Consider the following 25,954-nt stretch of genomic DNA (forward strand, 5'->3'; position numbering starts at 1 on the left):
GAATTAATGTCAATGTTCTATTCTTTAATTTCTAGTTCCTGATCGTAAAATGGCCACAAGAGAGGGATCGGCCGCTGTCACGAGTACTGATAGTCTGATACCTTGAAATGAGGCCGGGTATCGGCCCAATAAACCTTAACCTCCTGTCCCTGAAATACGCACGCCAGCTTTTACGAAACAAAGTAACTTAACCTACTGATTCTTGAGGAACTCAGTTCAGAATGTTGCCGCAACAAACCCTTGACCTCTGTTCATGTTTTGACATCTGTTTGGGCATCGAACTAGCTGGACCTGATTTAAGTGTGCCTTCTGCCTGTTGCTGCTGAGTAGTGAATGCGTCCGTTGCTTGAAGACCTGGCAACTAGGAAATATAAAGTCATGAATACAAATACCATTTCAATCAAATTTTACATGATAGTCAAATTTCTCAAAGATGAAAAAAATTAATTCATCCCAATGTTGATATTTAAGTTCCCACCTGGTGTGACAAGCAGCTGGCCCCAGCAGAGAGATGGGAAAAATGAGTCACTGCAAATGGTGTTCCATTTATGTGTTTGATATTTGAAGTGACTATATTTGTACCAAAGAACACAATGCGCGAGCTAAATCTCGAACAGAACTCCAGCCGGGCAAACACCAAATGGCTCGTCAGTCTGCCATCGGTGCTTGGTAAGATGTTCCCTCTTTGCTGGAAGGACAGAGTAACACTTCCAGTCAGTTTACCCTCGATCTCTGTCTATTTAGAAGTCGGGTTGCCTGCCAGCAGTATCTCAGGATTGTGTCCAAACATAATCATGATATTAGCGAGATCCTTATTTATGTGTCCCTACCCCTAGCAGTTCTGCTTACTCACTTGCTCCCGCTCTTGCTGTTAGGCACACAACTCTCTCTCATCCTTCTGCGCAACCCAATTACATATGCATCCATCCTTCCCACTCCACACATTTCCAATCTTCCCTGGTTAGCTACAACAAACATTACATTTACATATTGATTACGTAGTTTTAGTCAATGTAAATATGCTGTCATTACAGTAAATTTGAGCTTCTGTTAGCATAAGCTCGTCCAGATCTGCTCAGATTAAGAGTGTGATTGCATAATTAATGTGTATGCTACATATTAATTCCCCATCCTTCTCTTTCTCCCAAGTCTTCCTCTCTCCTTGGGTTCTGAGCCCTGATTAAGTGTCTGCCTCGGCCCTTAAGCCTCCCATTGATATTCAGTCGCACAGACCCAGCGTTTGCTCAAAACGCTACTTAACCTCACAGCTTATTGTAAATGAAGCTTCCAAAAGTTGATTCCTTACCGCCTCTTCCTTCACGTGAGGCATACAAAGTGTCCGCTTTTGCGTTGTGGCTACTGCTTCAGGCCCTCGTTAATCACTTGCAAAATTGTACTCCAAGGCCGAGCTGAATAAATTGTATTCCGTCATGTAGTAAACACTTCTTACATAGTCCTGAATGTGGTCTTAGTCCCAGGCAGGCATTTTTTAAATTTATTTTTTACTGTGGAGCTTTGGTAATGGTTGAAGGAAATCTTAAAAAAAAAAAAAAGAAAGAAAGAGAGAAATTTGGATCTCCACTTAAATTAGAAGATTCTTCCTTAGACAATGCTGCATGCGTTCACAAAGTTTTGTTATTATTAAAAACGTGACAATTTGATTTGTGAGGATAGAACGGATTAATGACATTTCCATTCATTTCAATGGTGAAAGATGATTTGAGTGTTTTTAAGTTACGAGCGTGGTCCAGGAAAATAATTAAACTCAGTCAAGGCACCACTGTACTTGAAACAATTGCGCCAAATTGGTGCCCCGTTCATGTTTTGTAAACAATTTTAAGTCCATTTTTAGACTTGTGGGTTGAGGGTGTGATAACTGCTTTCCTTGGTTCGGTTCATTATATATAGCTGTATGGTTATCAAATAAGCTGATTGAAGGACCCCATGCTGCTACCCATGCTGTTACTGTGTGGGTGCAATAACCTGCTGTGCTGAGTGAAGCTCTGGCCAGGCTTGTTTGGACATAACCTGTGAAGTGGGTGATGAGCCCCCAGAGGCAGCAGTATCAATTATGAACATGTTTTAGCTTGCCTTTTACTTGTTGCTCTGTTTGTGTTCATCTTTGATCACCTCATTTGACCAGCAATAGCTCTTATTTATTTATTTATTTTTTAAAGTGCATCATACATCTTCTGCACAACAATGTTCTATGGCAATTTTTTTTTATCAATGAACACATTGAAGTTGTCCAGGCTGTATATAAATTACAGGAAAATATGCCCAAATCAGGTTTGTGTAATTGGATCCCAAAAATTTAAACAGAAATCAAAATAGACATGTTTGTCGCTACAGCGCACACTGGCTCTGCATGGTGACGATTTTTGTGTCAAAACTGAAACATTTCCAGGCTAGCTACTGTTCTTGGACCCACGTCTTGCTATTAGATCATTCAATGACACAGGAGAGTCGTCTATTTGAAATAATGTTGTGTTCTGCTTGCAACGTGCCACTGAGTCACATGACTGAATCCTGCTGCCCGCTGATTCGCTAAATGAGGAGTTTAATTTCCTCCGACTTACTTAACTGTCAATATCTGGCTTTTCTGCTTTATATGTATCATTATTTTTTTTCTCCATTACTCTTTTATGTGTAGTTAATGTTCCTGTCACCATTTCTCTTTCTGTCTCTCTCTTTGTCAAGTTCTCTCCCAGACTCATTAAACCAGAACTTCCTGCTGGTCATCAGTCACCATGAGGCCCAGAGGGACTACAGCCTCAACTTTCCAGGCTCTAGAACCATACAAGAGGTAGGTGGAAATAAGGCACACGCACTCGGGCACATCCACACCAACATGCACTTGTGCACAAGAGATCAGGAGGCCCTTTTAAATATGCACCCTCGCATGCATGGACTCTTGCATACGTAATATTCTGCTGCTCTGGTTTCCCATCACGCAGCTTTCGTTCCATTTGCTGAACATTGCTAGTCTATCTCAACCATCGATCCATTATTCATCACGAATGATCACATTTCCAAGTACATAATTACTCTCGCAGCTGTGGCCCAGTCCAACCCCCTTTTCTCCCCGACCCTCCCTGTAAAGTGACTTTTACTCTCAAAAGTCGTAGCACTCGAGGAGGATTGAGTGTTGTTTGATTTGGACATCATTTCATTTTTATTTTTTGTTTCAGGCAACAACAAAGCACATGGTCAGTGCCAGGTTCCACATGTAGCAAAAAAAAAAAAAAAAAAAAAAGAGAGCGAAAGAAAAAAAAAACTAAACAACAAAAGGATAACGTCCAATTCTGCCCGAAAGGGAGTGGGAAGAAGAACATTTATTTAATCCCACCCCCATCTCCTATTTAAAATGTCAAGCTACTCTGCTACTTAAACCTTAAGACTCAATAATAAACAAGTACCCAGAGAGCAATAAATATTAAATAACCAAGGAAGACAGATAAATAGTAATAATAATAATGTTTTTTAACCTGTGACCAAACTGTTGGTTTTATGCGTGTGTTGTAATTATGGTTTCTGTTATTGGAGTTTTGGGGTATTAAGATGGTCCATCTCTGTGGAAAGCATTTATCACATCATGGCAAATTTAGAAAGTTTCTGTGGAACATGGAAATCTGTATGTACTTGATTACTCTCGCTATACCCTTGACAAGATATAACCACAGAATGATAATCCATTGCAAAACGTAAGAAACTCCAACACTAAAATGCTTTAATTAATATTGTCAGATGTGTTTTTATTCTGCAGGACGTTTAATATTGTGGTTGTTGGTGCTGGTGTACAATTGTACTTAAACTGTCTTAATATTGGATTGACTTTAGCTTTCTGTTTTCCCATTTGACAAGTGAAAAAGAAAAAAAAGCCCAATTATTAACTCTCCAGCCGCAATGAGAACTTACTGCTTGCACTGCTGCCACTACAGGGCCTTGCTAACTCCGTGAGTGTGAAGATCATACTGATAATAATCAGGCTGCGCGCAGGGTTTATAATGGTGCTAATTGACCAGATTAGTATAACCAGCATCAGAGCTGTAAGGAGGCTTCTTGCCTCCCTGATTTCCTGGCTCCCTCCTTATTTGCGCTGTCCTATTCCTCCTGCTCTGCCATCTTCTTCGCTTCTTCGCAGCCAGATGGTTTTGATGAGCACCCACTGTGAACCTTAAGTGTTTCTACTGGGATTACAAACACTGGGGAGGGTTCCCCGTGGTGTGGGAGGGGGAAAACCATAGTTCCAGAAAGTAGGCTAAGGACTGGCGGCATGGTGGGGGTGCTGCAAGAGGCCGTAGGGAACCGCGCAGGGACAATGTGGACTTTAACGGGCCTCCATGTTGTGGGCTTTTCCTTACGCATGCTTGTCTTTAGGCATCTCGAGACCCCCTGGACAGAAAATGAGGCCCAGAACTTTAACCTGAATGGATCTGGATTCTGCACACCCCATGTTGACCATGCCCTTCTATATATTTACTCTTTAGCAAGGGATCTTGGTTATTTATTTATTTATTTGTTAGCTTGATGATGAATTGAATAATGTTGTCACACTACGGTGGGACTTATTGACAAAATCCATCTGCAATTATCAATAACAGAGAAATCATGTTGTGGGGTAAATTTATGCTAACATAAGAACTACAGATGGGGAAAAATAATCAAATAACTGTGGAAGAGATTGTTGATTGGTTGCGTCTTAAATCAACAAAGTCAAAATAGAACTCACCACCTGACAGCAACTAGCAGGTGCAATTGATAAAGTCTCTACTAGTTTGCTCGCCAGAGAAACAGGATGTAGCTGTGGGACGTCATGCGATCATCTTTAAAAAAAGGATTTCACAACATCCAGAGAAATGTTTCCATCACATTACACAAAAAAAAAAAGTATGCACATTTATTGTCTATTTATTTATTGATTGGTTTCAATAAATGTGATCAAATGGCCATCCAAGATCCATCCATCCATTTTCCATACCGTTCATACTGTTCAGGGTTGCCAGGAACTGGAACTTGTCCCAGCTGACATGAGCAAAAATTGGAATACATTTCTGCTACTAATGGTCGCCAGTCAATCATAGGGCACATATCGAGAAAATCCACTAGGGATGTTCAATACAACTTGTCACCAATACCGATACCAAATACAAATACAAATACGACTGATACTTAACATTTTACATAAAATTTCCAACAATAATTGCGGGTAATTTTAAACCAAGACCTATATATCCCAACATAGCATTTCACCTTAAAATTGCATGAACTTAATGGCAATTTTCTATTATTATTATAATTTCTAATTTCATGTTCCTGATCATAAAATGGCCACGAGAGGGTGGCCGACACAAGTACTGATACCTTGAAATAAGACCTGCTATTGGTGCTGGCCCATCCCTACATTCACATTGACATGATCAGTGAGTGGTAACTGAACCCTCTCTGCCTGCACAGAAGTCAGGCGAGTGAACCGCTACGCTACACCATCAGTGACTCCGCCATCCAGCATGTGGAGTGTATTTGTGCTCCTACTAGGACTTGAGAGTGCAACAAAGAAGTAACACCATATTCAACCAGCCTGGCTCCCCTTTCTGTTCATACTGTGTCTAGTCACAGACATATGGACTCCACTACAGAGCACCCTTCTCTCGCTGCACACTCTTTTGTCCCACTGAAAACTAGCTGATGGTCCTGCTTGTGCATATCAATAGGGACAGTCCTGTCTTCTTGTTTGTCTTTGCACAAGGCTCTGGCTTTGCCTTGTGGCTCTGAGGGATCTGCCCTTGCCCCTCCTTTTCTGCGCCTTCATTCTCCATGTGTCTCCCAGTGTCCCGTCTCTAACTTCTTTCTTCTCTGTGTCCCGAGCACAGGGCTGGGTACACTCTGATTGGCATTACTAGACAAGAGTGTGGGGGTAAGTAGCTGGCTAGCATGCGAGCTAAGCTGTAGAGCAAATGTTTGCCAGGGAAGTAGCGGGTAGAATAGAGATGGCTGCCGGGCTCTGAGTTGTCCGTGACCAGACCCGTTGTCCTGGGGATTTCCCTCCTCTGCTGCCCCCTCCAGGGTTGGGCCTGGGGCCCATCCGTGTTTCGCAGCTGGGAGTCATTGAGGAACCCAAAGATGACAAGGCTACTGAGCTGAGAAAAGGAAGGGTGGCTAAAATAAAGGAATGGAAGACATCTGGTGCCATGGGGAGATGAAGAAAGGGAGCACGAGGGAGAAAGCTTGTGACTGTTTAATGGAAACTCTTTGATTCGCTTCCAGGCGGGGATTACAGGCAATTGGCATTTACAATGATCGGATCATTAATTGTGCTGTGAGAAGCATCACCTTGTCGTTCAGCACCAGAGCCAGGCAGGCCAGATTTCTCGATGACTTTCTCAACCAAACACCACAGTCAGAACTCCACAATTTGAAATGGTGTTACCTTAAATGCCGCGTTTAGCTTTTGTATTTTCACGACTACGTTTGTTAGTCATTCAGAATCATGGGCTGCAACTGCCCTGCAATATAAGGAAATTCTATTTTTATTTTTTCTATTCTATTTTGTCATATTTTGACTTGCCACCAAGAAGAAAAAAATTATTTAAATCTTGACCAATTTGATTTCTGTTATGGAAGACAGGGGGCAGCATTAGACAGTATTGCTGCTATATTGTGTTGGACATTGCTAGACAGACACTGGCTAAATGCTGTCAGTAAAGCTTGCTAAGGCACTGCAACATACCTTCAACACTTTGAGTTGTTAAGTATACAGCATACTGTGTAGTCTTGCGTTTTATTAGGTTGTAATTTTTGCTCTTGAAATGTCATCGACTGGCAAAGTTTATGCAGGTGGGATGCCGTGTTCCCCTTCCACAAAGGGAGCGGCTTCTCCTCTACTTTCAATTTCTGTCTCCACTCTCGTCTGTCCCCACCTCTCACCTTCACTCTCTCTGTGGTGGGCATTAGTTTGTTGTTTCTCTCAGCCTGCTTTAACCTCTGACTGCAGTCTCTTCATTACTAGTGTTTATGCCTCTCCTTTCCTCCCTTTACCCCTCTTCTCATTGAGGGGCTCGGCGGTCAGGCAAATCCCTGTAGTGCGGCTGGTCAAACATAGATATTACACTCTGTAATAACACTGGCCACCCGCTCTGACCCCCAGCCCTCCATCCTGGCTATGACTTCTCATCATGAGGGTCAGCTCGGAGCAGTATGGTGAGGGCTTTACAACTCACAGACAAAAGGTGGATTGTGCCACTCATTTATTGTTTTTGTTTTATTTAGGTTTAGACCGATTATTGTATGTTCAGCATTTGGACGAATATCGGCATCGGCCATTTTGAAGAATCATACAGCTGATAATAGATCAATTAAAAAAAAAGTGTTAACTTGGGGAACTAGTTAGCGGGTATTAAAATTTTCAGAGATGCTGCTGACCCTGGGAACTCTCTGCACTTTCTGTTTTTGTTTGAAAGTAAAACTAAGATAAGTAAAATTTTAATACTTTGAGATATTTTGGAAAATTGTATTTACTGTAAAAAACAATAGGGGGCTATTTAAGTTTTTATGTAACTTTTGAAGACATGCTACTGCCCCTGGGAGATCCCTGAACAAAGATACAAATGTCTATTGGCTAAGTTTTTTTTTTCTTAACTCCAACGTTTTATGAACCCTAGAAGTTGCTCAATAAACATGTGCTTAAGAATTCAAAATAATTTAGAGCTTCAATTTTTTTTAAATTTTGATGCCAAAATTTCCCTTTAGTAAAAATGAATATCGGCTCCAAATATTGGTTATTGGCGTCCTTGACTACTAATAATCGATAACAAAACCATATCGGTCTATCTCTAGTTTTATTTTTAGGGACTGTTTTGATTCTCTACGGTACCTGGCCCATTGCAAAAATAAATTAGCCGCAACATTAGCAGTATGAAAAAAGCTGTCTTTTATTAATGCTCATTTTTGGCTGACATTCTCAAATGTATTATTGTGTAACTCTTAACTGCACAGCTCTCAGCATTGAAGCAGTGTAGTTGTCCACCACTATAGTGACATTAGTAAACGTTGTTGAGCAAAAAACTGAGCATTTCTATCGTTGTAATAATAAAAAAAAATATTTTTTTTATTGTATTTCATTAGATCGTTCAAGTGGTCATAATGTTGCTGGCTGATGTGTCTCCCCTCTAGGAGAAGCGTTGCCCCCATAGTCTTTACAATCCACTGTTTCAGGCATGTGCTCGACATTGACATTGATGTTGTGTTAGTAGTGTTCTTTAAGTTTCCACTTGCATGACCAGCAGCCCTTCATATGCTCAGGGATCTATCTCTCCTCAGTACTTTTTACAAAGACAGGATTTGACCCGTGGGCTCTCCCCTACAATGGGCAGTTTTCTCAGCATCAATGTCCAGCCCCGCGGGCCCGAAAACTGTGGCTCTCGCTAAACAAACGCCGGCGAATCCATGGCTGCCAGCGCTCAGACGCCTGGCGGACTTTGATCACCTTTCGGATGGCGCACATCAGGCTGGCGTTAGGCCTTTAAACCAACACCGTGCTGAACGGTGCAGCGCGGCACCCTTTGGGCCAGGCGCTGCCGGCCGCTAACTGTTTAAAAGCATGGAATGTTATTAATTGATGCAGATACAGCATCCGCGCGTGAATGGGGGGAGAGAAATACTGTTCATTTCAGAACGTGGGGCTGTTGATACAGGGCATTAGCTATGGCATCTGAGGAATGCTAAAAACACTGCCCCCCTTCTTTTTTTTTTTTCATGGTGCGGCTTCCTCCTTTGGTTCATCTGCTTTATTATCTGCCTCTATTCTTTTTTCCTGCATCCTAAAGGGTGGCCTTCATTGTATTTACTATTTAAATACTCTTAAAAATGTAATATTGCATATTTTATCATTACTAACTTTTTATATGTCGGCTCTGAATGTACAGTGATACCTATTGCTTGTGTTTGCAGGTGAAGAGGAACGTTTCAGACCTAACCAACATCCCAGTACGGCATCAACAGTGGGAAGGATGGCCAGCATCAGCCACTGACGACTCTGTAAGAAGCAGTTGACTTTTTCATATTGTTTTATTTGTCTCTTTCGTGTAATAGTTGGACTGTGCACTTCTTACAGCTTCAAGTAGAGCCACCTGTTTGCTTTGACATGCATTTAGCTGTGAATGGCTTCATGTGGTCAGAGACTTTATATTCAGGGGTGCGCACATTAAGCACCAATGGTTTTTGTTTGGTGATTATTATAGCAATTAATAAAATAATAATATTAATGATGAATAAAAAAATAAAGAACTAATAATAATAATAATAATAATGAATAATTATAATGAATGTATATATTTTTTTTTTTTTAAAGGAAAAAAAAGAACTAATAATAATACGGAATATTTAAAAAAATCAAAAAAGATTTCAACAAAAAAAACAGAATTGCATCAAGCCAACAATTTTATTTCCTTCATAGTGGAGGGACGAGCAACTAATACTGGGTTATACTCATGTCAGCACCCTTTAAAAAAAGAGAAAAAAATAAGGACATTAGACAAGTTGATTAGATAGTGAATTATTATTAATATGAGTAAATATATAATTTTCATGTAACTGAACTTTTTTTCACCACTTTTTAGTTGTTGTTTTTCTCCTAATTACAATAAAACATATCAGGGAGTGGCAGTTTATTAAAACAATGCAACAATACTCTTTTATATAAAGACATTAAATTCATATTTAACACAATTAATTGAGTTAGCATTTAAGTTTCTCGCGTGGCCTTTGAAAAACGAATAGCCCACCTTTGACTTGGAGTATGCGACCCTATGATCAGCTGGTTAATTTAGCAGAGTTCTCTTGGGCAGAAGTCCATTGGCCAGTCTTTTTTGCACTACTGGCCGCTTTCGCGTAAAGACATTTTTTGACAGACCATCGAAGCCACAGCACATCCTCTCGGAGTGTAGTCCTTTGAGGGGAGCTACTTTAGTCAAGCCATCTGCCATAGGCTACTATACTTTATGCAACAGGGTCAAAATAAAAGCGCATAAATATTAATGCTTTAAATGGCTTTTATTTAGATTTTTTTGTCTCAGAAGCAGTCATTGACAACTGACTTTGACAGGACCGATGTCAAGCTGACTGAGGTGCAAAATGCTTAGTACGCAAAAGCGCTCTGACATAGTTGAATCTGATGCATACATGAGTGTTTTCAGTAGAGTTTGTCAGTACTCTTGTGCATAACTAATGTATATTTGTGAAGGGCCATTTATGTTTGGACTGTCTATTACAAAAAGTTAATCTATAACTGTTCCCTTATTTGAACACATACAGTATTTGTCTATAGGGCATGCTCTCTAGTGCTTGAATCCAAGAGTGTGGTCTGAAGTACTATTACGCTTGCAGTCCATGGTTTATAATACTTGCAATAAATGCATCGGAACTGTGCCGTGCCAAAGCCATCTGTCAGAAGCTAATTAAGATGTCAAAGACCGCTCCCATCTTGTGCCCTCTTTCTGTGGACATTGTAGCTCACATCATTGAGTCCCACTGACCTTACTCATCCCGAGGTCGCTCATCCCGGCCATTCATCCTCCACACAGTCAAGCTGATCAGAAGTAGAACCTTGTGGAACCTCTGACCCCTTTTGTCTCACCCCGTCTTTGACAGCGTATGTGTTCCCATGCTAATTGTAAGGAATGGTTTATCATGCTACACTGTGGAGCCACTGTGCACATACGTTCACCCTGAGCTAGCGTTTTCCTTTTAGATCTATGTGATTGTTGTTTGAAGTTCGAAGCATTGTTATTGGCATCTTTTTTCTTTTTTACCCGGAGCTGCATTCACACGGGCAACTTAACTACAGTTTCAGTTTAGATTGAAGTTGTTTTAACAAAAATAAATAAATAAATAAATAACCCCAAAAAAACATTTAAATCAGTGATCCAGACTTTGACTAGATAATCACATTTTACCCCTTAAAGAATGAGACCGCGCAAGCAAATTCTTTTATTTCTGTCAGCTACAGTTTCTGACTAATATGCGTTACGCTACTATAGTCACAGGAACATCAAGCTGCTTGGGGGTCGGGATAAAACCCAGTTCTTTCACCAAAAATTGAGTAATAACTGTAGTCTACATGAATATAAAGCCTTTTCCATTATCATGCTAGTCTATAATTCTCTTTCTAATCTTACTACAAACATTAGCAACAAAAATATCTTAGACTTTTAAAGTTATTTAAATGGCGATTATTATTTTTTTGGTGTGTGTGTTTTCATCCAAGAGCAGGCAATCATAAAATCTGCTCCCAGCAATTACCGGTACGTCTTATGCCACTGAGCATACTGAAAGCTGTTCCTAGTCGGACTCGTGTAACTAACCAATTAAAGTCATGAACACGTTTGACATAGCTGTCATTATTAAATGATAACCACAATAATGAACATATTTTTAATATAAATAACAGATGTGTTTTAACCACTAGCCCACATCATATATTTTAGAATTCCCCTTTTTTGAAGTTCTGTATATTGATCATCAGCGGTTCACCATTGGTACTTTATGATGGCCTATCAAATCATCTCAGGCCTGTTCACCACCTGGATGAGGTGATATTAAAAAGCAGAGAGACTGAAGTGTAATAATGGCCTCTGCTTCAGCCTCAGCTCCCTTATTGAAACGTCTGAAGGTATTAACAGAGAAAGCCTGGGACTTGGCCGGCCAAGCAGGTGGGTAGGGAGCCAGTGTTAGTGTCTAGCTCATTAGCCCAGTCTCATCTCCCGGGTTTTGGGCCAATAAACATGGCAGCCCAGAGGCCCAAGATTACGTTTCGCTCCACACACCAGTTCGCCTTCATTGGAATCGATTACCACTTAAGTCCACTTCCCCTCTTTAATTGTGTTATATTACTGTTTGTCTGCTTGAATTTACATTTGTGTGTGTTTGTTTTTGCAATTATTCGTATTGCACACTGTGTCTAGGGTTGAATATTGAACTCCAATCCATCTGTACAACAGATACAATGGGGCCAAAAAGTATTTAGTCAGCCACCGATTGTGCAAGTTCTCCCACTAGAAATGATGACCGGGCTCTGTAACTTTCATCATAGGTACACTTCAGGTGTGAGAGACAGAATGTGGGAAAACAATCCTGAAAATCACATTATAGGATTTACAAACATACAATAATGTAAACAAAAAAGCACTACTTAGGTTAATTAAACCTGGGTCAATTGTGCCTACATTTCACTCTGCATTTAGGTCAGATTGACTCACAGTTGTTGCACTTGTAAGGTCGCTGAAACGTAACGTTGGGTCAAGGCTACAAATCTTGAGCTATAAATGCTCCCACTGCGCAGGTTATTTTCTTGTGTTTAAGTGTCAGGCTAGGTGTGTTCAAAAGCATTCTCAAAAGACACCTGTTAACACACTGGTGTTGGGGTTTTGGTGTTAGGGTTTCCTTTAGTGGGTTGGCTCAACTGTCTAGCAAGCATTGTATCAGGATATAAACACAGGAGAAGCTAAGTACAGGACACGTTCCGAACAACACTTGTCATCATATTCAACGGGGAAATCGAAATGAATCACCGGAGATTCAAATCTTTTTATTATTATTATTATTTATTACTCGTCCAATTTTGCTAGCATCAATGCGATGTGAACTGCAAAAATGATAAACAAATAAATAATTCTGTGTTATCACTGGCATAGTACTGACTGTAGCCTATGCTCACATCTTTTTTTTATTTTTTTATTGTTTGCCATCACTGATATTTTTTGTGACGGCATAAAAAAAAATCAACAGTGTGAATAGAAATTTCACAATACTTGCTCTTACGGCTTGTGTGGCATCATGTATAATATTGTTTTGAAGTCTTTATTTTTTAAAATATATATATATTTTTAAACCAAAATTGGACTACAATGAGAATTTGGAGGTCTCATTGTAATTTAGTGTAAAGATTTTTAACCACAGCAAACAGCAGTGTTGTCGCCTGTGTTTAATCAGTAATTTCAATGCTCCTGCTTGGGTCATTGGTATTTTTAACTCCCTCTTCTCACTTAGTTGTTCTTCTGAGGAAATAACGAGGCTTTGGAGTCATGCTATTGTGTGTGTAATTGTGTCATGTGTTGTTTAAGTGTATGAAATTACTTTGTCCGAGAGAAATTCTCACATTTTGGAGGAACAAGCTTGTTAAGTGTTGCGTCACCTGGGTACTGTCTACTCAATGTGTTTCATTGTTTATTGTTCTCCCAAGTCATTCAAGGTCCCAAGGAACCTTGAAATTAGATCAGGATGGATAATGCTCATGTATCACTGGACAACACTTTATTCAGTTTGCTGTGTTATTGTGTGCGCTTTTCTGCCCCAGTTACCTTGTGGAGACTTTCCATGCAGGCCTCATGAGTCATTATGATTGGCAGTGTTTGCTTCCTCTATACCTGTAGGAGTGATTGGCAGAATCCTTTTATTACATGCCCTCAGCCCCCTCTACAACACATCCTTCCAGCAGGGCTGTAATTGCTGACATTTATGTAGTGTTTCATGGTGTTTGCTAATGTATTAATGCTGCAGAGCCCGAGAGATGCCTCGCCTTGTCGGCCATCCCCTCTCTCGCCTTTCCTAGCTGGCATTAATGGAATTCTTCTCTACCTGACAGTGGCCTATGAAATCATACTTTTATTGTTTGGGGGTGGTGAGGGGGCTTCTGTTTCCATAACAACACGGCTGAGCTGTAAGCTCAGGAGACCACTCCCTGGTTCGATTGTCTGCCTTCAGGTGACATTCAGCTTCACGTTCCGTCTGTTGCATTTTCCTTCTTCTTTTTTTTTTCCTTCCCTCATTAAAAAGCCTTCTCATGTAGTCAAAAAGAATTTCAATTGTTAGTTGTAGTTTTAAAGAGGAACTCAACCTCCCAAAAATGTCTAGACAATAATATGTTATATGCAGTCCCACTAGTCTAAATATTATTCTGGTTAATATTGCGTTAGTGGAATACGAGTTAAGCAGCAAAATCCAGCAGTTTTTATCAATATCAGAAAGACGGCCAAATTGCCACTTACTGCCGAGTGAAAATGACATCAAAGTTGCTCAGGTGGCAGGTAACAACCAATCACAGTGCAGATTCAGAAAACAGGTGAGCTGTGATTGGTCGTTGCCTGAGCCCTGAGCAACTGTGATGTCATCTTCAGTCGACAGCAAGTGGCAAAATGGCCGCCACCTGAGATGGAATAAAAACGGCTGGATTTTGCTACATAACTCATATTCCACAAATGTAATATTAATCAGAATGTTGTGTTGAGACTTGTGAGGTCACATGTAATATTATTGTCAAGAAATGTTTCAGGTCGACTTGAATTGGAGGTAACACCACGACATGAAATTTCATCATGCTCTCCCTGTTCTTCATTTGTCCTATCAAAGAAATAGCGGGAAAAGGTAGAACTGTCAGCACAGCTGTTAAGTCATTATCTCACACAACTGCCAGTCTTCCTAATCCAAACACTGTGTACACAAGAAAAAAAATAAAACTGAAAGAATGGAAAGGAAAAAAAAGGTAGAAAAGGGGGAAAGAGTGCAAATGTAGAGGTAACAGCGGAGTGGAAGGGAGGGGGGGGGGCATTCTTTTTCCTGTATCAGCCACTGAATGCTTGGACCCTCAATGCAAGTGTTAATTAAAAGAATCCAAAAAAGAGGAGCCAGGTCCCTTTGTGAGGAGATGTGGGAGAGGCCAATTTGTCGGGTGGGTATGGGGGGGTTAACCTAGTCACCCCATCCTCTCATGCCCTGCGGCGCTTCAGCCTTGTTTCCACATTTTACCACTGAGCCTTCGAGCTGCACTTGTGTCCCTCAACATCGGGAGAAGCCATGGGGTCAAAGCAAGGAAGCGGATTGAGAGGCTCTCCACTCCCAATTTTTCCCCCTTCCCTCCTTGCATCCATGTCAGCCCCCGAAGCCTGCAGGCTGTTTTTGACAAGGGAAGTGATCAACTTTATTTATACACTTATGAGGCCCTCAGACCAAAGCCCCTCATTGTGAGGAGTGTGAGGAAAGGGTTTATGGAGATCTTCTCGACAGCCGCTGTTAAGATTCTCACGTTTGATTGCCACTCGATGGGGGAACTTGGCAGAATAATTGGGCGGGGCCCTTCTCCTCACATCATTAAGACTCAGACCCAATGTGTTCGTCCCTCTCAACACCTACAACATCTCTTGCCACCACTTTTAGTTCACCTCTCAAATCAGACTCGTGGCTAGACCTCTTGTTGATTAAAACCTTCATAGACTGATAATAAATCCTTTTCTGTCACTTCAGGCTTTGAGAAATATGGATTACACGTTTATTTAAGGCCTCGGCCAAGAGTGCTACTGCTAACCAAGGTGGAGTTAAGTTACATGAGCAAATATGAGCCAATTCCGTTAAGTGTTCTTCGTTGGTGTTCCTGGGGTGTGACGCTTACGCTCATGACAAATTGGTAATAGACAAGAAACATAATCTGTTTTGTCTTTTATCAGCCTCTTTTTACACCTGACACACTACACGGCAAGTTAGTCGATGGGGAGTTTTTTGTTTTTTTGTCGGACAAAAGTTTTTGACCACACATCCAGTGAGTGAACCAACTTATTTGTCCTGTTGGTAATAATAAGTGTATTTTTTTAATACATTGGTCATAATAGAGCAGTCTTGAGTGCCAAACACATCTGTGATTGCTGAGAGTTTAAATTGGAATCATAAAATAGATGGGGTTTTTTCCCTCTATTTTTAAATTTGGCGGTTTTACTCTCCCAACATGCCCTTGTGAATAAAAAGTGACCCGAAGGAATAGTTAAATATTATTTACAGTAAACAGCCTCTTAAAGGGAAGTCAACCCACCCCAAAATTCTTGACAATAATATATTCTACGCAGCCCCACTAGTCTAAATGAAAATGACATCACAGTTGCTCAGGTCTTAGGTAACAACCAATCACAGCTCAGCTTCAGAAAACAGGTGAGCTGTGATTGGTCGTTTCCTGAGCCCCGATCATCTGTCGTCATCTTTAGTCAACAAATGGCCGCCTCCTGAGATGGAAAACTTCATAACTCATATTCTACAAGTGTAATGTTAATCATAATGTCATGTTTAGACTAGTGAGGTCACATATAACATATTATTGTCAAGACATTTTTATGGTTGACTTCCACTTTAAGTAATGATGGCCTCATTAGAATGGTTTTAATGTAATATAAAGATTGGTTATGTGTTTCATGCACTTTTGTCATGGAGTTTAAATGTGTTGTTAGCTACAATCAAATTCCTGTTTTATATAGTTTAACATGCCTGTCATGTAACTGTTTTTGTTTTGTTTTGTTTTTTAAGCATACTCTGCTCTTGTCATCATACTTTTTCTGAACATTTTTGTTGACTACAAACTCTTGTGTAGTTGGTATCCAAAGATGATGTAGTGTACGTTGGAATTGTATCAGCTATGTTTCTTATCTTGTCTGGTACACCGCAAAACAGACCAAAAGTTTAATGTTGCTGACACGGTCGAGTGGTCATTGTGTTCTATTGTGCCATAGAAGTGTAGACCTGCATGAAGAACCACTCTCTTCTTAAGAGAGAGACACAAGCTCCCTGCGGTCTGTGCAGGCCTTTTCAGACTCAATTGCCGTTGCATGTAATCGTGTCCTGATTCAACCACGTCCAGCTGCTCTTTGTGTATCCGAACAGATCACAGCACCTCTGCAGGGGACGAACAACTCCTCTGCCTCTTTTCTCCCCCTCACCAGCCCAGCCTGCGTGCCCCGACTCAGTCCTGTTTTTTAGAAGTTCACTCTCCCAGAAAAAGAGTCTGCATCTGGGCTTTCTGTATTCACTTTCTCTTTCACAATTAGCACGTCAATGAATATAGTGTTGTATCGTTCGGACAATGGTGTCATTCAGGGTGCAAGAGATGGCAAGATAGTCATGCCTTTAATGGGTTTTGTTGACGGCAATTAAGATGCTATCTTGTTGAGGAAATATTGACTCAGATTTTTTTCTGTTGTTGTGTCCCACATTGTTATATGATGGCAATTCATCTCCGATCTCATCGTTTTGTAAAAGCAGGTGTCTTTTGTTTCACTCTGCTTTGTACAGCTCATATTGTTGATGTCCCTTGGGCCTAAGCCTGCAGTCACCATTTGTAATGAGTCCCTACTGCATTCTGACATTTTCAGTCCTGACTGTGGATTAAGCAGCTCATTAGTCTGTAGATTTTAATGTGAAAGTCGTTTCAGTAAAACAGGTTTAGGTTTTTCTTACCATTTTTAACTCATCAAAAGAGGTTGTTTTTGCACATTTGCTACTTCTACTTTCGATCCATCTGTCAAGTTTTCACAAAAACTAGATAACTGATCATCACCAAGTTCTAATGTAAAGAGTGAGCCACCATCCCCTTTTTATTTTATTTAATTTTATTTAATTTTATTTATTTTTTATAAAATGAACAGCCTTATTAAGCACTGGGGGAAACCCTGATATGATCCATTAAATTGTAAGGTTTCAATAATAATAAGCTGCTACTTGATAAACGTTATAATTGGGACATAAAAATGTTAAATAAATGCATTAATCGTGAAATTTCTAGTGTGGGAATAATTGTCAGCCCAAATCCCCCTCTTCCTTCCACTATGCAGTAAATAAAAGTTTCTTACATGAAGGACCACTGTTGGCATTGTTGCTAGTCACTTTTGTGAAGAATAGCTGCAAGAGGCGTTGTTTGGCAATACTGAAGACACAAGTTGTTGCTCATGCTCACTTAAAAGTGCATCATTTGTGTTTTATTTTGACTTCGGTCAGATCAAATGTGGTCTACTCTAAGGTGTCGCTGAATGGCATTTTATTTCCTATCTTAGATAACGCTAGCTGCCTCTGGGATCAACTATCCCTGCCATCACCTCACTGTTTGTCGAAGGTCTTCACCAGCCAATGCCCAGGAGCCCACAGAAGAGGTATTTAGATTGGCACGCACAAATGCAGCCATGAGAGCTGTGCTTTGCGTTACTCTCCTTCCTTCGTTTGTGCTGTGTGTACATACAAACTGAAAAAGCATGGTAAAGAGATGCGTCTGTTATTGACATTTGTTAAAATGAGTCATTTACATTCTCAGTGCGCAGATGTCCACATGGTTAGCGACAGCGAGGGGGATGATTTTGAGGACGCGTCAGAGTTTGGTGTGGATGATTCAGAGATGTTCGGAACGGGCTCCTCCAGCTGTCGGAAAACGCCAATGAGTAAGTACAGTGGACCAATGTTACCGTTTCAGCGCAATTCTGTTGTTCCTAATGACAGTTGGAGCTATTGCTAGCACATAACCATGCAATTGATTTTGCCCATGCAGTGCCAGAGAATAGTGAGAATGAAGGTGATGCCTTACTGCACTTTACTGCTGAATTTTCTTCAAGGTGAGCTCACTAACGTGTTTGCCATATGAACCCAATGTACTATTGGAATGTAACAATATGTTTAAGTACTATATGTGTGTTTCCTACAGGTATGGAGAAAACCACCCGATGTTCTTCATTGGAACTTTGGAGGCAGCGTCTCAAGAGTCATTCTATGGCAAAGCCAGAGAAGTAAGTCAGTGAACTGTGTTTTCAGGAACATTTTGACATTTGTAAAGGCTTTACATCACAACAATATTCAGAATCCTGAAAATGTGTACCCCGCCTGCTCTCCTGCGACCCTAATGAGCAGCGGTGGGTATATTACATATTTTTGATTGCCAGTCATTTGCCTGCGTCTAGCGCCTCCTTCCGTCATTGTCAGTCCACCATTTATTTTTTTAAAGACGAACCAACCTGTTGGCACGCCGTTTTATGTTATCCACACGCTTTTGTCGTCACTTTATTTTAGGGCCGACCAACAAAGGTGGGCATTCTGTCAGTATTGACGGACCGTCCTACTTAAAGTTGAAAAAAAATAAGCACTCTTAGTCATCTTCACCCTGTATTATTATGTTGTGAGGCCAAGGCTTTGAAGCAACATTGATAATAATTTTTACCATAAGCCTTCAACTGTTCACCCTGGTTGCAGAGGTTTATTTATAGTGGCCCATGTCACCCCCTCGTGTTTTTCAGCTTTTGTCCTTTTAAGGAAGCACGTATCAACTGACAGCTTGTGTGGATTACACTCTCATTAGACTGCGAGGACACGGCAAGATGTTAGGGGAGTTCAGATCACCGGGTACACAGCGAGCAAGCTTGGGATGGGCAGAAACAGAATCTTGGAGTTGGAGGAGTCAGTCAGAGAGGACAGAAGTAAATATGGTGACAGCGGAGGATAGAGATGAAACAACTGAGGAGAATCTTAGCGTTTCGTCTCCTTCTCAGCCGATCCCTTCTCCTAAGCTAGTGCAATATGGCCGCCTTCTCCCTGGTGTTCACCCTCCCTGTACTGCACTCACCACCACACACTGGGGCAAAAACATTTTCACCGTTTTTTGTTTTAGTCCGGGGGAAGCTTGATTTAGCCTGCCAACTGTGCTGTGGTTAGTGTGGCTTTGGAGAAGATGGATATGTGCAAAGAATTTTGGAAGAGAACAGAAGCTTTTTGAGCTGCTCCTTGTTTGTCCTATTTTGTCGCCACCATCCGAGCCTCCAGGCCACAAAACTTGTCTGGCACTTTGCTTCCATATGTGCATGATTGTATCGCCACTTCCGCCTTCCGTCCGTCCCAAATGTTTGCCTCCATTTGAATTTTTTTTTGGTCCTTCCTGATCTCCTTCATTAAGGGCATATTGAACTGAACTGGAAATACACAGATGAATCAGTGGTACTCTCTCAAAGCCTGCGGGAGGCTAATCACTAAGCAAAACACGACATTTGATGAAGTGTTTCTGAAGATGTGCGTTTGATGGCGGCGCATGACTGTTGAGATGCACTCAATCCATCCTTAATGAAAATGCTTTGGGCCGCGGAGCTGAGCTGAGCTGAGCTGAGCCCTCTTGGGGATCAGCGGTTAGTCAGAGCGAACAGAGAGATAGGCCACCCATCACTAACCACGATCCTTGCTAAATCCACATCAACGCAGCGGTTAATCACTCTAACCCCTCTCTCCTCTGCTCGCCACTCCTGTGCTGTCTGCCACACACAAAGACACATCAAAATTCATAGCTCTCTGGAGTGGGGAGTTCAGAGATTTATCTCAGCCAAGCATCCGCTTTAGACTCCGGCAATAGGCTTTCAGAGTCAAGAGGAAAGAGCACAACCGAGATGGCATCTGGCATATTGATGAATGCATATATACATAAGATGAAGAGCTCTGAATCACAAGATACTCTGTCTTGGTTCAATAAGTGAACCTGTAAGAATAACACAGCACTGAATAATGAGTAAGGAGTCACACTACCTGTTATTTATTAGCCACAAAGAGGTTTTAAAGAAGCCGTCTCACTTATAAGCATGAAATCCAAAGCAGTAAGATTAGTAAAGTCGCAGAGATTAAAAGTTGACGATGTTTCCGTTTGTACGACGTAAGATGTTTTCATCCAGCCTCCTGTGTGGCTGCTCATTGATCTCATGTGTTTTCCCACAGTGTCTGCAAGGTCATTAGATCAGTCATTTGAGCTCTTCATTTTGAAGTGTTTGCTTTTCCAGACTGAGCTGCCATCTGTATTACAATCACAATCACTATCTGCTTTACTCCCCTTCTTCCTTAGTGTTCTTTAAAAATACAGCACCATGTTCTGGCAGTCGGTTAAAAAGTTATTAAATACCCATAAAAACATGCCAAACACCTGATTCTTATCTGTTGCCATTTATACACCATCCACATTTTTAAAAAGCTGCTGTTCTTGCCACATGGTAGAGCATGATTTGTTCCTATATATATTTTGTGTCTGGCAAGTGTCAATAGGGATTAGCAGGATAATCCAATCCAGCCCGTGCTGTTAGATATGTAGTGGCCACCTGTTATCATTAACACACATTATTTTTCACTAATTGTCGGCCATGTCAGAGCTTTTCCGACTGTTAATACTGATTTCATTTTCACTTTTGTGGTCAAGTCACAAGGCAAAGACAATTTTAAATGCAATGATTAGTTTATTTTTTTTATACCGCTATTGAATCACATACAAATAAATGGCTTTCTCACAGAGATCCCACAAAATTCCTGTATCAGTGCCTTAAAAGAAAGTGCAGTATTTGTCCACCTTTTCCTTTTAGACAAACCATGTCAGTGCAATCATCTGGTGTGACATGTAGACATTTTAATTATGCTTTCTATATGTGTTGTCTTTGCATTAAAGTGTTTTTTTTTCTCTCTATTTGGTTTAGTCTTTCTCGTTTGTAGTTCACCTAATTATGTTGGCATCATTCGGTAGTCGTTACCTTTTAAATTTGGTTGTACTGACCTTTGGTTTGTTCTTTTATACTACAACTCTACAACTACAAAAAAATATCGGAACGGTTCTTAATGTAACATAGGGAATCTAATATATTGTAGATAGATTAGAATATTTGATTTGAGCTCAGGACGTTGGACATAGTAATTTAGTTGAAGAAGGATTAGCTCCTCCCTGCTCATAATATAATATACAATCTATTAGATTATAACATGGATGGATGGATAAATACTTTCATATGTACCGGTAGGTATTTCACAATTCATTTTCTTGAAAACAATGATGGACTTTGCACCAAATGCACTAATTGCATCAGTTACTATCAAGATCGAGAGAAAGTGGGACATCAATTCCTTATGTTGAACCTGTGGATAACACGCACGCACATGCGCACGCAGACACACAAAGCAAGCTCAGGTTTAGGTGAGCAGGTGTGAAGAAAGGCTATGGGGTCACTGTCGAACTCAGGTTGGACCTAGTAATTTAGCTGAACAGGGATTTGCTCCTCCCTGCTAAGACAGGCAATACAAAAGATCCAACTTGAAAGCGGCGGGAGAACAGAGGGGGTACGGACAGTTTAACCAAGATGAAGGAGTTCAGTTGGCCCAAATGACTACGTTGATTAGTCTTTGCACTTGCGCTAATTGAGCATGCATGTGTGCAAATGTGAGTACTTCGCCGGTGGGTGCAACAGAGTTTGGTTTTGTGCATGTGTTGGGATGACAGCGTTTGAGCATGTATCAGGTTTTTTTTTCTTTTTTTTTTCTTCATGTTTGAAAAATCCACCCTCCCCTCTCACTCATTCCTCACTCAAGACTGAATTTGCTTGTCTTCTCAGCATGAGTGTTTAATCTTTTCAGGCCGTTGAATCGGGCCGATGAATGAGTCCCCGGCTCCTTCTCTCTAGGAGCCCTGGAGATTATTCTAAAGCTCTAATCGTTGAGCAAACACAGCAGTGCTCTCCCATTCCTATTCGACAGAGGCCACAGTATAGCACAACTTGGTCTTTCACTCTCCCTCACATTTAACACCCTGTGTAGAGTTTTTTTCTTTTTGTCGTACGTAGCCTAGATTACTACTCCTGAGAAAGGGACCTTCTGACTCTCCCTGTCACAAAAAAAAAAGAACCAAGAGTTTTTCTATTTGTTCTTTCCATTGCAAGAGAAGTGACATGTAATTTAGAGCGCATTATTTCCAACATTGTCCTTTGGAACCTTTTATGCTTGTTGGGTGTGTTTGTTTTTTAATTAGATAGTCAGCAGGGAGAATGCTGGACTTATATAGCATGGTGTCAATATCTTTGGATTTGGAGCTTCGTCAATATTGTCTGCCCCTGCCGCTACTAACCTGAGTAGGCTGTTGGCATTTGGTGTAAAATAAATAGAGTGATCTGTCTGTTTTGTTTTCTTCATATCTTTGATGCCTCTGAGAGAGATTTTATTTACACCACTCTCCACTTGATTGCGTGTAGTATTTGCCAATGCTGGCCTTGCCTTTGCCGATAGAAGTTATGCAGTCTCTTCACCTGCTGGCCAATCTATGATTCTGCCAGTCAGATTCTACTACTGATCAATTCATATGAAACACATTCTGAATAATTAACTAATTTTTCCTTTGCAGAGAAAGCTGCTTGCCATCTACCTCCACAACGACGACAGTGTCCTCAGCAATGTCTTCTGTTCCCAAATGATGTGTGCCGACTCCATTGTCTCCTACCTGAGCCAGAACTTCATCACATGGGCTTGGGACGTTACTAAAGAAGCCAACAAAGCCAGGTAGCAAAGTCACCTGTGTGATTGTCTTCCCCTCTTTGTCTGCCTTTTACCCCTCGGTGACTGCTTTGATTTTTTTTATTTTTCAAATGAGCTTTCAAACTGTAATGATTTCACAGCTAGTCGTGGGACCACCTTTCCCAAATAGGATTTATCCAGTAACTGGCGTTTAATCAATATGCTGACAAGCCTAGTGCAGTCCACTGCTTGAATTAATACTGAAGTGTTATAATAAATTGGGAATTGTTTATCTAGATGAGAAGCGAGACTGTGTGAGAGCTTTTTCTTGATTATCATATCTAAAAGCTCACAAAAGGCACATTTACATACAGCACTTTTTTTCTTTTTCTTTTTACCATATAGATGATTGTGTAAATAGCTTTTAGCTGAAAGCATAACGACATTACTGTGATGAAAATGTGCTTGTGGTCTTTTAAGGGTGACAAATTGTACTTTTTGTTGCATTGTATGTTTTACTTGTATCTGTATACTTGTGTGACAGTTTGGAATAGGGCTGGTCAGTATATCGAAAAAATATCGGTATCGCGATAATGGGCCATGCAAAAATGCATATCACAAAGACATGCAATAACTTTCATATGGAATTTTTTTGCTTTTACCTGAATTTGACCAGTTAGACACAAACATAAATGTGCCTCATCCTCTAATAGTTGAACATCATCTAGGGAACACATAAAAAAAGTTATTCTTTATAATAATAATATTTATGTATTTATAATAATAAAATAATACATATAATAAAAGTGTTAGTTCTTTAAGTACTTGGTAAATATCTCGATAATATCGATCTCGCGATATTCAACATATATATTGCATGTTTTTCCAATATCATTCAGCCCTCCTTTGGAATGTTAAAATATCACTTAAAAATAGGTAAACAGTTTAAAAAAGGTTTTATTACATTGCCAGTTTCAATCTGGAAAACATAATTCACATTATTTGCTATGGCAATTAAGCGGTCCAGAAGGCGATGCAGGTGGACTTGCATTAATTTCTCATTACTCATGTTTCCCTCTTTGCTAATTTTCATTTTGAATATCCCACTACACAAGTGTTTTCCCACTCCCAAGAACCCCCTGAGTTAAGCCTGCCCTCTGGTTGGAACCGTTTAAGAAAGACTCACACCCTGACCTCATCCCTCCATTATTTCTTTTAAGGAAATGCCCTCCTTCCTTCATTCCCCTCTCCTTTCTCTTCTGTTAGCCTCCTTTGCTTTTTGCCCCAGCTGAGCTTTTTTATTGCACATTAAAGGCAGACAACATCTGGAGCTTTTCATCGCACACAGCTAGTCACAGCTTTGCTGCTAACGCATGCATGCACAAATGCACGCTAGCTCTACCTCACAAACACGACGTCTCCGCATTCTCACGCTCCCGGCTTGATCCGGAGTGACTGCTGATTGGGGTCAATCACACAGTTAACACTGTGTATGTATGTGTATGACAAACCTGCTGATACTGGAATACGTTTTGCTTCAATCTGTATTCTCTCAGGCCGTCAAGTTATGAGATTAATTATACACAAGTGCAGTTTTGCCAATTAGATGCCAGTTTTGCCGTTTGGATGCCAGCATAACTGTCGCCAATGGGTGTCCTGGCACCTGGCAAATATTGATAATTACCAGTGGATCAACATAAGAATATTCTTATTAGTGTATTAGTGCTGCCGTAAATATCTTACTTCATTGTGTTGTTTCAGCAGCTAGCAGTTAAAAAGCTAAAGTGGAAGTCAACCGTAAACATTTCTTGACATTAACATGTTTTATGTGACCTTACTGTCCTAAATATGACATTCTTATTAATAGTACATTTGTGGAGTATGAGTTATGAGGCAAAATCCAGCTGTTTTTATTCCATCTCAGGGGGCGGCCATTTTGCCACTTGCTGTCAACTGAAGATGACATCACAGTTGCTCAGGCAATGACCAATCACAGCTCACTTGTTTTCTGAAGCTGCGCTGGGAATGGTTGTTACATGAGACCTGAGCAACATTGACGTCATCTTCAGTCACCAGCAAGTGGCAAAATGGCCGCCCCGTGAGATGGATAAAACGGCAGGATTTTGCTGCTTAACTCATATTCACTAACGCAGTATTCACCAGAATACCATAGACTAGTGGGATTGCATAGAACATATTATTGTCCCCAAAAAAATGGGGGTTGACTTCCCCTTTAAGTAAATACATAAAAATAGCTTACTAAAACTACTACCAAAAGCATAGAGTACAAGAACAGGATTTTCCAAAATAGAATTTTAAAAATACTTTGAAAGACCTTAATCATAGCATAATTTTTATTCTGCATTTAAAAAAAAATCACTATTAATTCCTATTATTCACTCTGATAATAAAAAAATGGGGGATTGTATTATGCACAAGTACAGAGAAATTTGTGGGGTGGCGTATTATACACGGTGCGTGTTATTCACAGAATCTTACGTCAATGGTTTAACTATCGTTGACTTACGGCTTGTCCTGTCAAGGGTCACCACAGTGAGTCACTTACAAGATTCCGATTTATTTAGCAGTTTATTGCCTTGTTCTTTTGCGAGCTTCCTAAACACAACACATCTTCCTCTTGCCTGACTTCTCCTCTTGACATCCCTCTACCTGAAAGCATGACTTGTCTAGACAGACAGAAAATAAACTGTCTTTCCAATCAAAACATGTCCGTTTGCTTTCAGAAACACTGTGCTTATGACACGGTGAGCTGTCAGAGCGTCCCGTTCTCATACCAATTCCAGCACCAAGTGGCTGTCAGAAATGTTCCCTGCAGGTCTCTCTACCTACTACTGTACTAGCCTGAGTCATCAAC

General features: G+C 40.5%; 1 protein-coding gene across 2 annotated transcripts in view; it reads left to right on the top strand.

Annotated features, from left to right (window-relative positions):
- faf1 (Fas (TNFRSF6) associated factor 1) overlaps positions 1–25,954 on the top strand; it is a 58,981-nt gene that overhangs the window by 11,798 nt on the left and 21,229 nt on the right. For both annotated transcript variants that reach the window (XM_086090045.1, XM_086090044.1), the window contains 7 exons: positions 2,701–2,806; positions 8,950–9,036; positions 17,859–17,954; positions 18,113–18,236; positions 18,344–18,407; positions 18,497–18,578; positions 22,970–23,124. In XM_086090045.1, the coding sequence (XP_085946171.1) occupies positions 2,701–2,806; positions 8,950–9,036; positions 17,859–17,954; positions 18,113–18,236; positions 18,344–18,407; positions 18,497–18,578; positions 22,970–23,124 (714 nt within the window). The remainder of the gene's footprint in view (positions 1–2,700; positions 2,807–8,949; positions 9,037–17,858; positions 17,955–18,112; positions 18,237–18,343; positions 18,408–18,496; positions 18,579–22,969; positions 23,125–25,954) is intronic.

Source organism: Leptonotus elevatus, chromosome 11 (assembly GCF_054856555.1).
Source record: "Leptonotus elevatus isolate MCC_2025b chromosome 11, RoL_Lele_1.0, whole genome shotgun sequence".
NCBI lineage: Eukaryota > Metazoa > Chordata > Actinopteri > Syngnathiformes > Syngnathidae > Leptonotus > Leptonotus elevatus.